General features: G+C 39.9%; 2 protein-coding genes across 9 annotated transcripts in view; one reads left to right on the top strand and one right to left on the bottom strand.

The window, feature by feature from the left end:
• LOC128887565 (uncharacterized) overlaps nt 1-12,921 on the top strand; it is a 191,656-nt gene that overhangs the window by 37,344 nt on the left and 141,391 nt on the right. The gene's annotated exons all lie outside the window — the stretch shown is intronic.
• The window catches only part of LOC128887559 (lachesin-like), a 175,552-nt gene that overhangs the window by 33,109 nt on the left and 129,522 nt on the right, over nt 1-12,921 (bottom strand). The window contains exon 1 of one of the 7 annotated variants that reach the window (XM_054143583.1): nt 11,221-11,278. The exons of 4 other annotated variants lie outside the window; for them this stretch is intronic. In XM_054143583.1, the coding sequence (XP_053999558.1) occupies nt 11,221-11,247 (27 nt within the window). In that variant the 5' untranslated portion in view covers nt 11,248-11,278. Of the gene's footprint in view, nt 1-6,063; nt 6,599-6,619; nt 7,189-11,220; nt 11,279-12,921 lie in introns of those variants that run through there. 2 more of the 7 variants (XM_054143584.1, XM_054143586.1) reach the window with 2 other exon arrangements.

The raw sequence follows: 12,921 nt of genomic DNA, 5'->3' as shown, positions 1-12,921 counted from the left end.
TTTTACGCATGCCTTTATCGATGCTTGTTCTGCAGTGGAAGCAGTGAAAATTTTCATTGAAATTTTCATCAATTTAGTGATATCGAAACCAGGGATACGCAATTTTCGTATCGGTTATATCTCGTAAATGTTTGTATTATGGTCGAAGTGAGCATAAAATTATCCAATTGTATAACTGCATGATTATGAACAAATACTTTCACATTATTATCGTGTATTTTGTTTACACTGTCATTATAAATAATATTTTCTCTTTTCACAGCACTTTTAGTTTCCTTCAGTGTCGTTTCGTTCACAGTAAATCGATGTACAAAGTTTTAATTGTAGAACTTCGCAGAAACGTAGCGACAGTTCAAAAGGGCCGAACATCGTGCAACTACAGACACTTGGTATTAGGTTAGAAAGTATCATGGTGTAGTTTCTTCAAGTTTTTAATACTTTATTATACTTTATTTGTTATTCTCTTCCATGCAACATCTGATTTCATCGCATCGTTCTGTGGATTAGTCTTTGACATCGAAATTTTGATCGAGCATTTTGTCCGTAAAAATCACAAATTTTTTCACGAGCCCTCGTAGGATTCTCGTCTTGATCGAGCGACAAAACGCCACGAACTTTTTCGAATACCCATTGTTTAGATTCTATCTCCAAAATGAGTTAATGCAATAAATTATTTACCCCTAATTGTGGTATTCTTTACTCGGACTTTACCTCTAGGCATAGAAAGACGGTTCCAGGGGAAGAGCTTCCGGCCCTTATTTCGCATAGATATTATTGGCATGAAATTGAACCCCCGGCATGTCGAATATTTGACCTCGGCGTCGCTTTGAAAGGCTATCTATCAACCAACAAAAGAGGTCTGCGGTTCTTATCGATAACTCGAAAGCGGAGTGTACAGAGGGGGCGAGTAGGGGGAGAGACACGAACGGGTAGATAGAACCGAAAGAGGCGAGGGTGGGCTTTGAGTGTTTGGTACTGACGGCCCTGTGAGTGCCTCCACTTATCAATACATTATACGACGATAGTAAACCCCTCTATTCCTCTCCCTACCCTTTCCTCGTCATTCCCCTATCCCCGTCGTCCCGCGAAGAGCTCCAAAAACGAGCTCTCTTCGGGAACTGAAAAAGTCCCCCGAACGACAGATGCTCGCGACTCTGAAACATTTATGCCACTTTCCAGCGTTCGACGCGCTCGCTCTTTTTCACCTCTGTCCCTTTCCTTTTTAACGAGTGGGTCCCTTTCTACTCGTTCATTCATCGAATGATGATTAACGATCATGAACGTCGCGCCAATTTCGCGACGAGTCTGAGTCGAGATAGAACATATGTATGGCTATTTATTTTGTTTGCCATTTTCCTACATCTCACAGAACTCATCTTTCCTTACAACTTTTCAAGTTCGTTGTGCTCCAGTTATGACACGACACGTTCCATTACCTATTCCACGAGAACTCTTTGAGGGAGAGCGATGGATTTTGTTTCGGACTTACTTTCTTCGAATGCAGTGCGAGAATCATCTGTCATCGGTAAGGCTTTCAGTAACAAGGGGAATTTTTTAAGTATTTAGTTTTTAAAACCTTCGTTTCGTTGAATTTATACTAATATTATTCATGTAGCAGATCTCGTAATCGCAATAATTATATTCTATCACTTAAAACTTCATGATGCATGGAAGTGCATTTGCAGCGAAACATTCAATTTTAAAGTAAAGAGTCTGTCGCGTTGAAGCTGCCATTTGATATTTATAATGTAATATCCTTAATTTTCATGATACTTTCTAGCTCGTTACAGTGTTCGATTTGTTTTGTTCGTTTCTTAGATTACGAACTCTTTCTGTTTGAAGTTTTTGTGTTATTAGGCATTAGTTACTGCTGAGCGACAATCTTGCCGCATAATTAGAATCTTAATTTTCGATGATTATACAGTGCCATAAAAATGTTTAATCGTGTAACTTTCGATTCGAGTCTACGTCTTCTTACATGCCATCGCTTACATTACCTATTGACTCGCTTTTGTACGATAAAACGACTTGAATGATTCATGATTCTCGGATATATAAAATTTCAGATTCTGTAGATTCTGTAGATCTGCGCCTGTTCGCGCCTCGAAAAATCACCGTATTATCCCTCCCCCGGGCAAGAAATCCACCCGAAAAATACTCTTCAATTCCAAATCGCTAAACAACGCTCCTGTCTCGCGAAAAGAAAATGAAACTACCCTGCCCGTCTCGTGTTCGCATCAGCTAGCCGGGAGGAGCTCGAAAAATATTCATGGAGTCGAAAGTTGCCAAACGATCTTTACTTAACCCGAATAAGGAAAACCCTTTTCTCGTTCGAAAACATCGCCGAGGCTCCTCCGTCCTTCGAGTGCCAAGCCCCTTTCGGAAATCCTCGTCGAAGGGTTCCTCGATATAATCCCGTAGTGGTGCGCGACTCGCGGGCTCCCCTTCTTCACCCCCGCCCCCCGCGAGAGATCCGAAATTTGCAGCACAATGAGAGCTACGACTCGAAGGGCCACGGAGGTGGAAGAAGGGTGGGACCGGTATGGAAACGAGTTTATCTTAAGCGAATAGACGACGCCCCCCACCCTCCCTTCGTCTAATGCAGTTTTCCCTTACGCATTTTCAACTTACGACCGGCCGTCTCGTAGCTTTCCAACCCCCGTGGAAAGGGGAAGGAGCTAGTGGGTAGGGAGGGGGAAAAAGGAAGCAGAAAAACCGGCAAGAAGGAGAAAAATAGCTCCGGAGAGGACCGAGAGCGGGGAAAGACGACGCTAGATCGAGGAGGCGGTGGCAGACGAAGAAGAGAAACTGGGCTCGAGGGGGGTAGGGGGCGTCGGCGCGGTACCCTAGTCAGATATAATATCACACTACGTGCACCTATCTCTCGCGGTCTCCATTCTCGGCCCTCTTTCATATGCAAAACCATCGTCGGCGCTCTATTGTGGCGCATTGTGGGATCAGAAGCCTCGGTCCAGTCTACCACACCTCGTTTATTTCCCCGCCATCTTCTCGCCGGCCCCGAGAACCCCGTTTCTCGCTCGCTCCCGCGTCGCCTGTTTCCCTCGGCTTGACAGCCACTTGTACACCCCGTGCATCCCACGGTTTTTATTTCCTCGACTTCTATTTTCGGCGCTGAGATACCGCAGGGAGGGTGGCGGGATGTGGGGGTTGGTTCTGCTCCTTTCAACGGCATGCAGATAAATGGATAAGCTCACTAATTAAAAGTTTCACGGCGCCCGGTCGCGTCGATCCTCGCGCAAGCTTCTTTCCGCATCCAGCTCTCTCTTGGTTGCCGTTGGTCACCCAACCCTCCCCCTAGCGCCCACTAATGTTGTTTCTTCGTCCTTTCCCGTCGGCGTCGTCCCGTTTCCTCCCCTTAGGTCCGCTTTTGCTCAGGCTGTACGTCTTTTCTGTTGCCGTTTGCACGGCTTCACGCTCGAGGTTTCAGGTGCTCGTCGCGCGACCGTCTCTGCTATTATTCCGCGCCTTTTGTTTGCTTTTCTTTTCTTTTTTTTTTTTTGTTGCGTGTGTACGTATAGCGGGGACAAGTTTAAATGTTAGAATTTATCACCGCGCACCCCCGCGGTTCTTTGCGTGGTCGGGGTAACAGTGAAACGCACTCGGCCGTACGAGGGAGAATGTTTATACGCGCGGAGTGGGCCGATTAACCGATCCTGTCGCGTGACACGCGCGAGACACACCGTGAAGCTTCCGCGTAGCGGGGCAATTAATTTTTTTTGCATCGTCGTTGGGTGTACACGGTGCGTTTTCGTTCGACGATTTCATCGGAGAGCAACAATAAGTAAAACCTGAAAACTAGTTTGAATGGTACTCGAACCGTATCTATCGTTTCCCTAGAGCACCGCGCGATAAACACAGATCGAATATTTGGAAAATTATGCTAAGGGCTTGTAAAGCCCACCACGTGTAGCGCGCCAACTGGAATTTATAATTTTGAATCTAAGCCAGAATATTCTCGTATATACAGGTTTACCGGGCTGCTGGATGTTCAAGAGCCGATGTAAAACAAAAGGTTCGTAGATGTTTGAATACTGTACTTATGAAATACTATAACGCTTGGCGTTGAAAAGTACACGATACTATACGATTCCAAGTATTAGCGTCGTGCTCCACGTGCTCTAGAGTCGAATGAAATCTTCCAAGCTATAACGTTTCAGGATTTTGCTTTTAATGCTATTGCGGTCTTCTCAGCGTAAATTGGATGAAGTAGTTTCTTTGAAGTAATGTTTCCACGCGTCATTAGGATTATAAAGGGCTTTAGCGGGGTCTTTCTCTGAAGACAATTACGAAGTATCTTTCTAGAGAAATCTATTCAAGAGAATTCTATTCGTTCCTTGTACCTCTTGTCTGTTAATCGATGATTTTAATTGAGGATATAATAGTCTTTAAAAGTATGGCGATTCATGTTCTTGGATGGAAACCCTTGAGTGTAAATCGAATTCTTTTGAAACTATCTCTGTACTGAGTGAATAGCGTTATTACTAGTTTCATTAGAGTCGCAAAGGGTAAATTAATATTAGAAAGTATCTTCTATCAGTCTATTCATTAGCTGCTTTTATCTCTTTTCGATCGATGTCCTTGTAGTGATTCAGCTTTTTACGTTTAATATTCTTGGGGGTTCTTTGAGCACAGGTTGAATGCTTTTAGGAAACTGTTTCCACACGTTCGTTCAGGGGAAGGTTTAACTTAATCTAGCCGACTTTCGACGTAATCTGTGTCGCGAATTAAACGAGCTGTTTCGCGGCAAATAACGCTAATCTTTGCTCCTGACGTACCTAATTTTTCTAGTTCGTTTAACTGTTTTATGGTATTATTGAGATTCAGAAACGAAAGGTTTATATTAAATATATTATGCTTGCTGTTTCTAAAAAATTGTCTGATTTATGAAATTAAATTTATTTACAGCAAATCTCGTGAAAAATTGTCCTGGACAATAGGCAAAGTCATGATAGAACGCGCGTGATTTATTCGTAATACCGCACCGTTACATTTTAACCGAACAGCTATACACTTTCTGAACGAGCGATTTCCTAGCAAATGGATAGGTCGTACGGGACTTAATGCTTGTTCTGCTCTATCTCCGCTCGAATTCGTTGGATTTATTTTTGTGGCGTCATATAAACACGATTGTTTATGAGATACGCATCAAGCACGTTGAAATATCACGTCAATGGGATATTCGAACGTATATGATCCATGATCAGGCGCCTGTAGATTTGGATCGAGGCGCACGATGTACGTTTTCAATATTTTATACAAAGAGTAGTTGCCGAAGCATAGAAACGACTATTAAACGATCGAATAAATATGAAATTCTAATTGAAGTTAAAATAATGTGAGTATACAAATAAATTTCTATCGTCACATTTAACACGAAATAAAATCACGTTTACACGCGCGCTAGAACCATTCTCTACACGAATCTTCACTTTCCTATAAATAACGTAAGCGATCGCGTACAATAATTAGGATTTGTTAATATTTTATCTCGAGTCTCTTCGAAGCAAATCGAGTTGTACATTTTTAGGGCACTGTCGTTATGTTAAACCGTTTATTTGTTTAAACGACATGTTTTTATACTCAAATTAATTTACGTGTTTCAATTACGTAACGTAATTAAATTCACAAGTTAAATTCACTATTCACAGGTACGTTCGTTCGTTATGTACGCCTGGTATCTAGAGCCCCTTTCCTAAATTCTAGTAACGATTAATCGTCGATTTTTACTATTATCGTTTATCTAAATTTCTATATAATCAGGTATCTAACGATTTTCATGTCTCATGTCTGTTTTTTTTTTTTTATACGTATCCGATATCTAGCGTCTCTTTTATTCTTCTAAATTCTAACGATCAATTCAACTTCCCTTATCCATCTAGTTTAATGCTTATTCAAAAACATGCTCATGCAACCTCGTGTTCTCTCTCATTATCATATCATGCATCAAGGCATGCCTCACACAAGTGAGAATTCATAGATACGCTAAAACAATATATGATATATATTCAACGCGACTCAATCGTCGACCTGGCTATTACTTACGACGCATAACATATCTCAACACTGTGCACTTAACTCTCGTCCAATGCAGCTTGCACGATATCTCATCCCACGAACAAACAGTCTCAAGTGTGTTGTGCATTGTGAACAAAAGGTTTGTGCGACATACGTTGTGCATTTGCGATGAATCGATGTCGATCGGGGAAATATCATAAAATATTTTTCTAACGGGCCAGCGACACGATTAGTTGGCCGATGTCGAAATTTCTTGCAAGATTGCGAAACAATTAAATAATTTTGCTTGTTCTTAGTTCCAAAGAAACACTATCGCAAGATTACAATGAATCCGAATGTGCTCTATGTTTGGTGTCATTCGTTCCCGTAACATCTGTTGCGTTTAAGCGTCAAAGCTTAACTCTAAGAAGCCAACAAGCCATGTACCGCGGTTATCGCATTTTTATCGGCTACCAGAGCTCTCTAAAGATGTTGCCGTTCCAAAAAGTCAATCATCGGGACAATCGAAATTTTCTCAAACAATTTTCGCGTTACTTTGAATCACATAAGCGATGAATTTTCGACGAAGCGTAGTTGCACTTACGAAAGTAGCGAGGTAATAACCAGACAGAACTTTTTCAATTATCATTTTGCCGTTCCGCGCTACCATCTTTTCTGTTTTCGAGCGAAGGATATTCGCACTCTGTGAAATTAGTCACCCTGTATAAATATACGTACGCGAATACGATTATTTAAATTAGACTTTCTGTAATCGTGAAAGTGTACGATGTTTTTCACTATGGTACATTAAAATTATAAATAAATGATAATAGACAGAAATAAGTGTCGAGTAAAAACATCCACGCTACGTTCACATTAATTTCCCGTAGTTTAGAAGACACGTACAAGTCCCAGCAAACATAAATAAAGTATCGACGTCCTTATTCAGCCAGAGTAATTGTCCATCACGGAAAAGTTCTTTCAGACGACAATCTGTTCCTCGAATTATGCCATCTTGATTAACACGGGCTTCCAAGAAGCACTTTCAACTCTATCAGCGAAACACGAATGGTAAGGCCCTTATTGTTAGCCGAGAATCGTCGACAATGCGACGAAAACCGACGATCAAGAGTTTGCAGAAGCGAAATCGCTGTCGCGGAACTTGTATCTCTAACTGCCGTGGAATGTCGCCGGAGAATGCATTTATTGCGCGGGCATTCATCGGCGCATGAATGGCAAGATTAAGCTTTTCGAGTACGCTTATTTAAGTTACTCGTCCCTGCCGGATCCACGCCCCCATGGAGAAAACCACGAGGGAAGAATATTTAAAGGGACTTTCCAAAACGTCGCGTAATGGATTATACCGAGGCGCGGGCGCGAAAAATGCCAACAAGAATGCAGCCTGGGCTATTCGACGCGGGATGAACTCGAATGTCTCCGAGGAATTTCGCAGTTCTTTGGAGGAATGTTGCTTGGAGAAATTGCCACGTTATTCTTTAAACTTTCACTTGCTTTCGAACGTTCACACTGTATCGAGTCGGTTCAAATATTGAGACTTTCTGATGTTGGGAAATTTATTTGCGAATATTCACGCGTACGAGTTTAGAGATTACGATTTTTAAACCTTTGCACGCGAGATGTGACTATCTCAATAATAGTAATTTATTTATCACGAGCAATACTTGAAATTTTCTATAAAAACTAATTCTAGAGAAATGTGCAAGTATCCTTGAAGAGGTTAATCAAGTTACGAAATATTTGCTATTTAATACCGTGGCAAATTTTGATGCTATTGTAGTGTCCGCGCCACCCATACCCAACAATAAGGAGTCAAATAAGAACACGAAACGTAGGGTACGGGATTGATCGCGTAGGTAAAGCGGTCGACTGTGGATCCGAGGATCGTGGCTTCGAATCCCCGTGCCTTATTTTTCGTTTAGACTTCTACACTATTATAAATTGATTAAAGCCTAGTTAGGTAGCTTTCAACTTGCGTAATTAAATTCAAATACAACGCAAAACAAATATGAACACTCTATTACACAATTTTGAACTTGATGTTACGGTTACACAAAGGACATGGACAAATTAATAGTTTTCGTTGCATATAAACGCGAGCAATTTGAAAAGAAAGATTCGAAGCTCGTATGCATACATCTATCATTTTTAATATCTTCGTTCTCAATTATCTACAAGAAATTCATCTGCATCGAACTAGAAAGTTATTGGGGGAATGCCGATCTGCATTAACACGGTCGTTATCGTTCGCGAGATCGATTGTGCTTATTAACGTTCTAACTCTTTTATATCGCTAACAAGCCACCGGAAAGCTGGACTGCTCGTGACAGTTTCTAATTAATAACATTTGATTTATACGCGCAAATTTCGATACGAGGTATAAATCGTTCTCGTCTGCGGCATATTTTTACGCGAATTTTGTTTTGCGAGACATTTATTAAACGAAATATAGTTTTATTTAATGATTTCATAAGTAAATTTATCAGAACTTTAACTAAAATTAATTCATTACGATTGAAATTAGAATTTAAATAAAATTTAAATGGCAGTAAACAAATATTTGTCTTCGTTTCAATTAAATGTGACCTTGGTACTTGATGGATTAATCGAATTCTGGGACCTCCTGTCGTTATTTGTTTAACGCCTTTTTACGTCGAAATCGCGAGACATCAGATGGCCGAGTCAGAGCGATTTGTCATTCGCCGTATTCGTAAAGGGCAAAGATACTCGGCGTGTTTACGCCCCGTATATATGCGCATACATTTGGCTCAAGACTTTACCGGGTCTCTTGATCATGAGAATGAAAATGAAAATGATAATTTGTCGTATACGAATCAGCAAGTCAAATACGCATCGCGAGTTAGACAGGGCCGCGTTACCGCTTGCGCGCATCGCAGAAGAAAGAATGGTGATTTTCGCCCGTAGGTACACGCGATAACTGAAATTATGCATGCACTTTCGGAACATATTTTATCACTGTCTTCCCCTCTCGCCCGGCCCTGTATCAATTTCATTTTTGCCCACGGTATTCGGTGATGAAGCCAACCGACTCGGCTCGAACTCTTCAAAGGATAATCAAAATAAATATGAATGAACCACGGGCTGTTTCGGAATTGCAAGTACGAACTTAACTTACTGCGAGATCAACGAAAGATGGAATAAAAAAAATCGCGATAACTGTGTGCGTGCGTGTGTGTTGCGAGGGGCAATCAGTCTTGCCGGAGTGAGATACTTTTTCTTAGAAGAAAGTGATAATAAAGAAAGAAAGATAACATTAAAAAATAACACGACAATTTTGTGAAACTTCTACAGAGGATAATCATTTAGTAATCTTTTCATTTCGAATGTGTTAATAGAAGTTAATTAATATTCACTGTAAAACTCAAGGTTTAATCGTTCTGTTTTATGTGTACCTTTTATGATGAAGGGGAGTTAATGATTACGACGCAGAACAGGAAATTCTTCGTCTCTATTGCGAGAAAGTAGTCGAATCACGGAGCCCATTGGCCGAAGGAATCGTTTCTTCCCTACGTTATAAACTTTACGGTTTCAGGGGCTTAATTGAAATCTACAGGCAAACTTTCGACGGAATCTCTTTGGAAAGAAATATTCTCCCTGTCGACTCTTTCGTCTTGTAAGAAATCCATTCAACAAGTGGGATCGTAAAAGTGTCAAATATATTTCCCCTAGATTCAGTTATGAAATCACCGTTATTGTTTGTTCCGAATAATCGAAAATCTATACAAAAATTAACGCGAAGATGTCCAACTCTAACGATGCCATAATTTCTATTCTCGCAGATCAGTTATTTATTTTCAATTTTATTTAAAGTATTCATTGCATAATTCTGCAAGGTTACGCAAGTTTATAATTATTTAAAGATGTTCATCGCAAAGACGAACAAAATATCGCGCGAGTATCAATCTTCTTTTGTAAAGCAACTTACTTCACGTTATTCGTGAAAGTTTTTATAGACAATTTGATCACAGGAACTGTCCGTTATGACATATTCGACATGAATATTATTATTGAAAAAAAAAAAAGAGAGCAGCGGAGCAGCACCGTACGAGACACGAACAGAATTTGATTTCTAACCAGTGGGTTATGTATGAAGGTATGTATGGTGGGAACATTGTCCTGATTTCTCTGGAGTATTGCTTTTTTTTTTTTTTAAGCGTACACCGCTAGGACGCCATAGTTGACAAATTGCCAATGTTCTCGAATTTCTGCGTGGTATCGCGAGTGCCGACGATGATTAAATATACTGCTTCGCAAATTAAACGGGTGCCTTGCGAAGTATTTTTACAACTCTCACCGTCACATTTTGTCGCTTATTAATAATTTTGTTACTTATTAACACTTTAACTGGTCTATTTAGAATCAGTCTGGAATTTATGAAATTTCTATATTAATGTATATCAATCTAGGATGATATTAATTTCTTAATAAATTCCAATAAGTAAATACTTCAATTAGAAAATATATATAAAAAGACTCTTGATAGATAAAGTGTTAATAATATTACAAAATTGATTATCTAACCGATACAATTTCCCATTAATGAAGTGTGACGCATGCAAAGTCTAAGAGGGATCTTTGAGCTACGAAGCTCGATTTGAACGTCGAAAACAATATTTATGTCATAAAGACGATTCTTTTGAAAGATCCCTGGACAATCGCAATGCATGTGCGATTGGAAAGTTGTATTAAAATAAAAAATAAAAAGGGCACAAACTTATCTAAGTGATGTATAGTTGATATTTCTGGAAAGGCATTTAAGCTATTCTAATTATTCGATCTTACTGTTACTGATTCATCATTCTGCTTACATCTAACTCTTTAATAGCCACCGCTTCGATTCCACATAATCTACTTTCCAAGCTACCGCTATGTCAAATGTAACTTAGGCTGTTTCAATAATAACGCCATTCTTTATGCGCGTTTATCTCGTTACATGCTGTCGATAGTGTTCGTGAATATTAGACGTCGTCTAGATAGGAAGTACGAAACATTCTTCGAACCATCAAGAATGACACTCGATACGATTAAACAGGTTTCATGCTTAGTATGAAAAGAAGTTTCGCATCGAAAGAAATATTTCGCAAGAAGAATGAGGTACGTTGCTAATTAAAGGGTACTCGGAGCTTGAGATTTCTTTTAATTAGGACAATTAGAGCATGGGATTACCATGAAACAGCCTAACAGGAAGCACATGCTACTTTGGTACTTAAACCCAGCAGCAATTAGTAGGCCTGTTCGCGTCGGCTTCTCGCGGTCACTAAAAACATGTGATTCTATGCTAACTAATTCATGGATGTGACAAATGTATACTATTACGACAGAGTGTTTCATAACTGCATAGAAGAATTTTAAACGCGCGTTTGCAGAAGATTAGAAAATTGATACGCTTCGTATTTTTCGCTTCTAGTTACCGAGCATTTAATACCCTTTACTCTGCTAATCAATTTACTCATATTTTAAAATTATCATTGAATTATAATAGCTATTATTAAAACATATTCCATGTTGATGGCGAACAGTTTTTTCTTACAGATAATTGAACCATTCGAAGACTGCTGTTTTATAATTACGTATTTAATGGAAAAAAAGCTTTCATGATTCGATGGAGAATTGAAGTGTTCTTCAGACGAAACGATTGTAAATTAAAATATTTAAATACGAAAGGAATTATACATGTTAAGAGGATTCTGCCCGAGTAGCCAGTAGGTTGGTTAAATGTTTGAACCAGTTACATGGTTTAACATACTATTGAAGATATATGAAACGTTGTTTAAAGAAACTCGACAGACGTGAGGTACGTGAAAATTAACATACTATTGAACATTTTTATTTATTGTTCGACTTTGTCTTCGTTATCTATATTCGACATTCTATCTTTATTAACAGTGCGATTCGTACTCTTTTAATTATCTTGTTTCATTAATTATAAATTTATTTGATTGTGCTGTTAGTTACCATAAGTTAGTTACTAAATATTTTCAATTCATGAACAGAGTAAAGGGTAGTAGTTCTGTATTATAATCCAATCACATACGGCCAAATCAATGCAAAACATATTCGATTACCCTATCTGTCATCATAGCCAACCTAACAAAGCGCCAAAGTAAAATCCGCAAAGAATATCAAACTCGCTCATCGCGAACACACGAAAAACCACGATCCTCGACTAATCCTGTCGTTCGTCGCATCCGAAACACTCTGTAGACCCGCGAGCGCGAAAAGCACGCTCGGAAGCGAACGAACCTAACGCTCTACTACGCCTAGAGACAGTCGCGAGACACAGTTCGTCATCGTACAGGAGGGAAAACAATATGCATGACGTTCTCGCAAGCTATTCGTCAGCTATTCTGCAAGCTGTTCTTTCATTTCTTGTCTTCTGTTTCTCTTTTTTTTTCTTCGTCTCGTTACGAGGAGCCTTCCGCGCGAGAAAGTCGAAAGTAGAGGAGAACGTAGAGAAAGGATACAAGTTGAGAGGAGCCCGAAAGAACTATGCGAACATCACAGACGAAAGAATCTATGGACGGTGTGTGAAGTGCGCTTTTGGTACACGGCGAATTTGCGGTAAGCAAATTAGCGGCTCAGCGTGTTTTAACATTCGTCCATAGATCTTTCGTCCGCGAACATGAAATTACTTCGCGGCTGTGCACGTTCGCGTGAGTTCTATCGGCTGATTGGCGATAATGGGTGTCGTACAGAAAGAGATAGACAGAGTGTTAGAGAAAAAAAAAAGAGAGAGAGAGAGAGAGAGATAGAGAGAGAGATATGGTTGATGATGGTGGCGGCTGCTGCGGTGGTTTTCTTTTTCATAGCTGGCAGTGGTGCAGTTAAATGCAGTGCTGTGAGGTGCAGGCACACGCGCATATAAGT

The sequence above is a fragment of the Hylaeus anthracinus genome, unplaced genomic scaffold, assembly GCF_026225885.1.
Source record: "Hylaeus anthracinus isolate JK02 unplaced genomic scaffold, UHH_iyHylAnth1.0_haploid 11989, whole genome shotgun sequence".
In the NCBI taxonomy this organism is placed as follows: domain Eukaryota; kingdom Metazoa; phylum Arthropoda; class Insecta; order Hymenoptera; family Colletidae; genus Hylaeus; species Hylaeus anthracinus.
The sequence above is the reverse complement of the archived record's forward strand: the minus strand, read 5'-3'. Positions and strand labels throughout refer to the sequence as shown.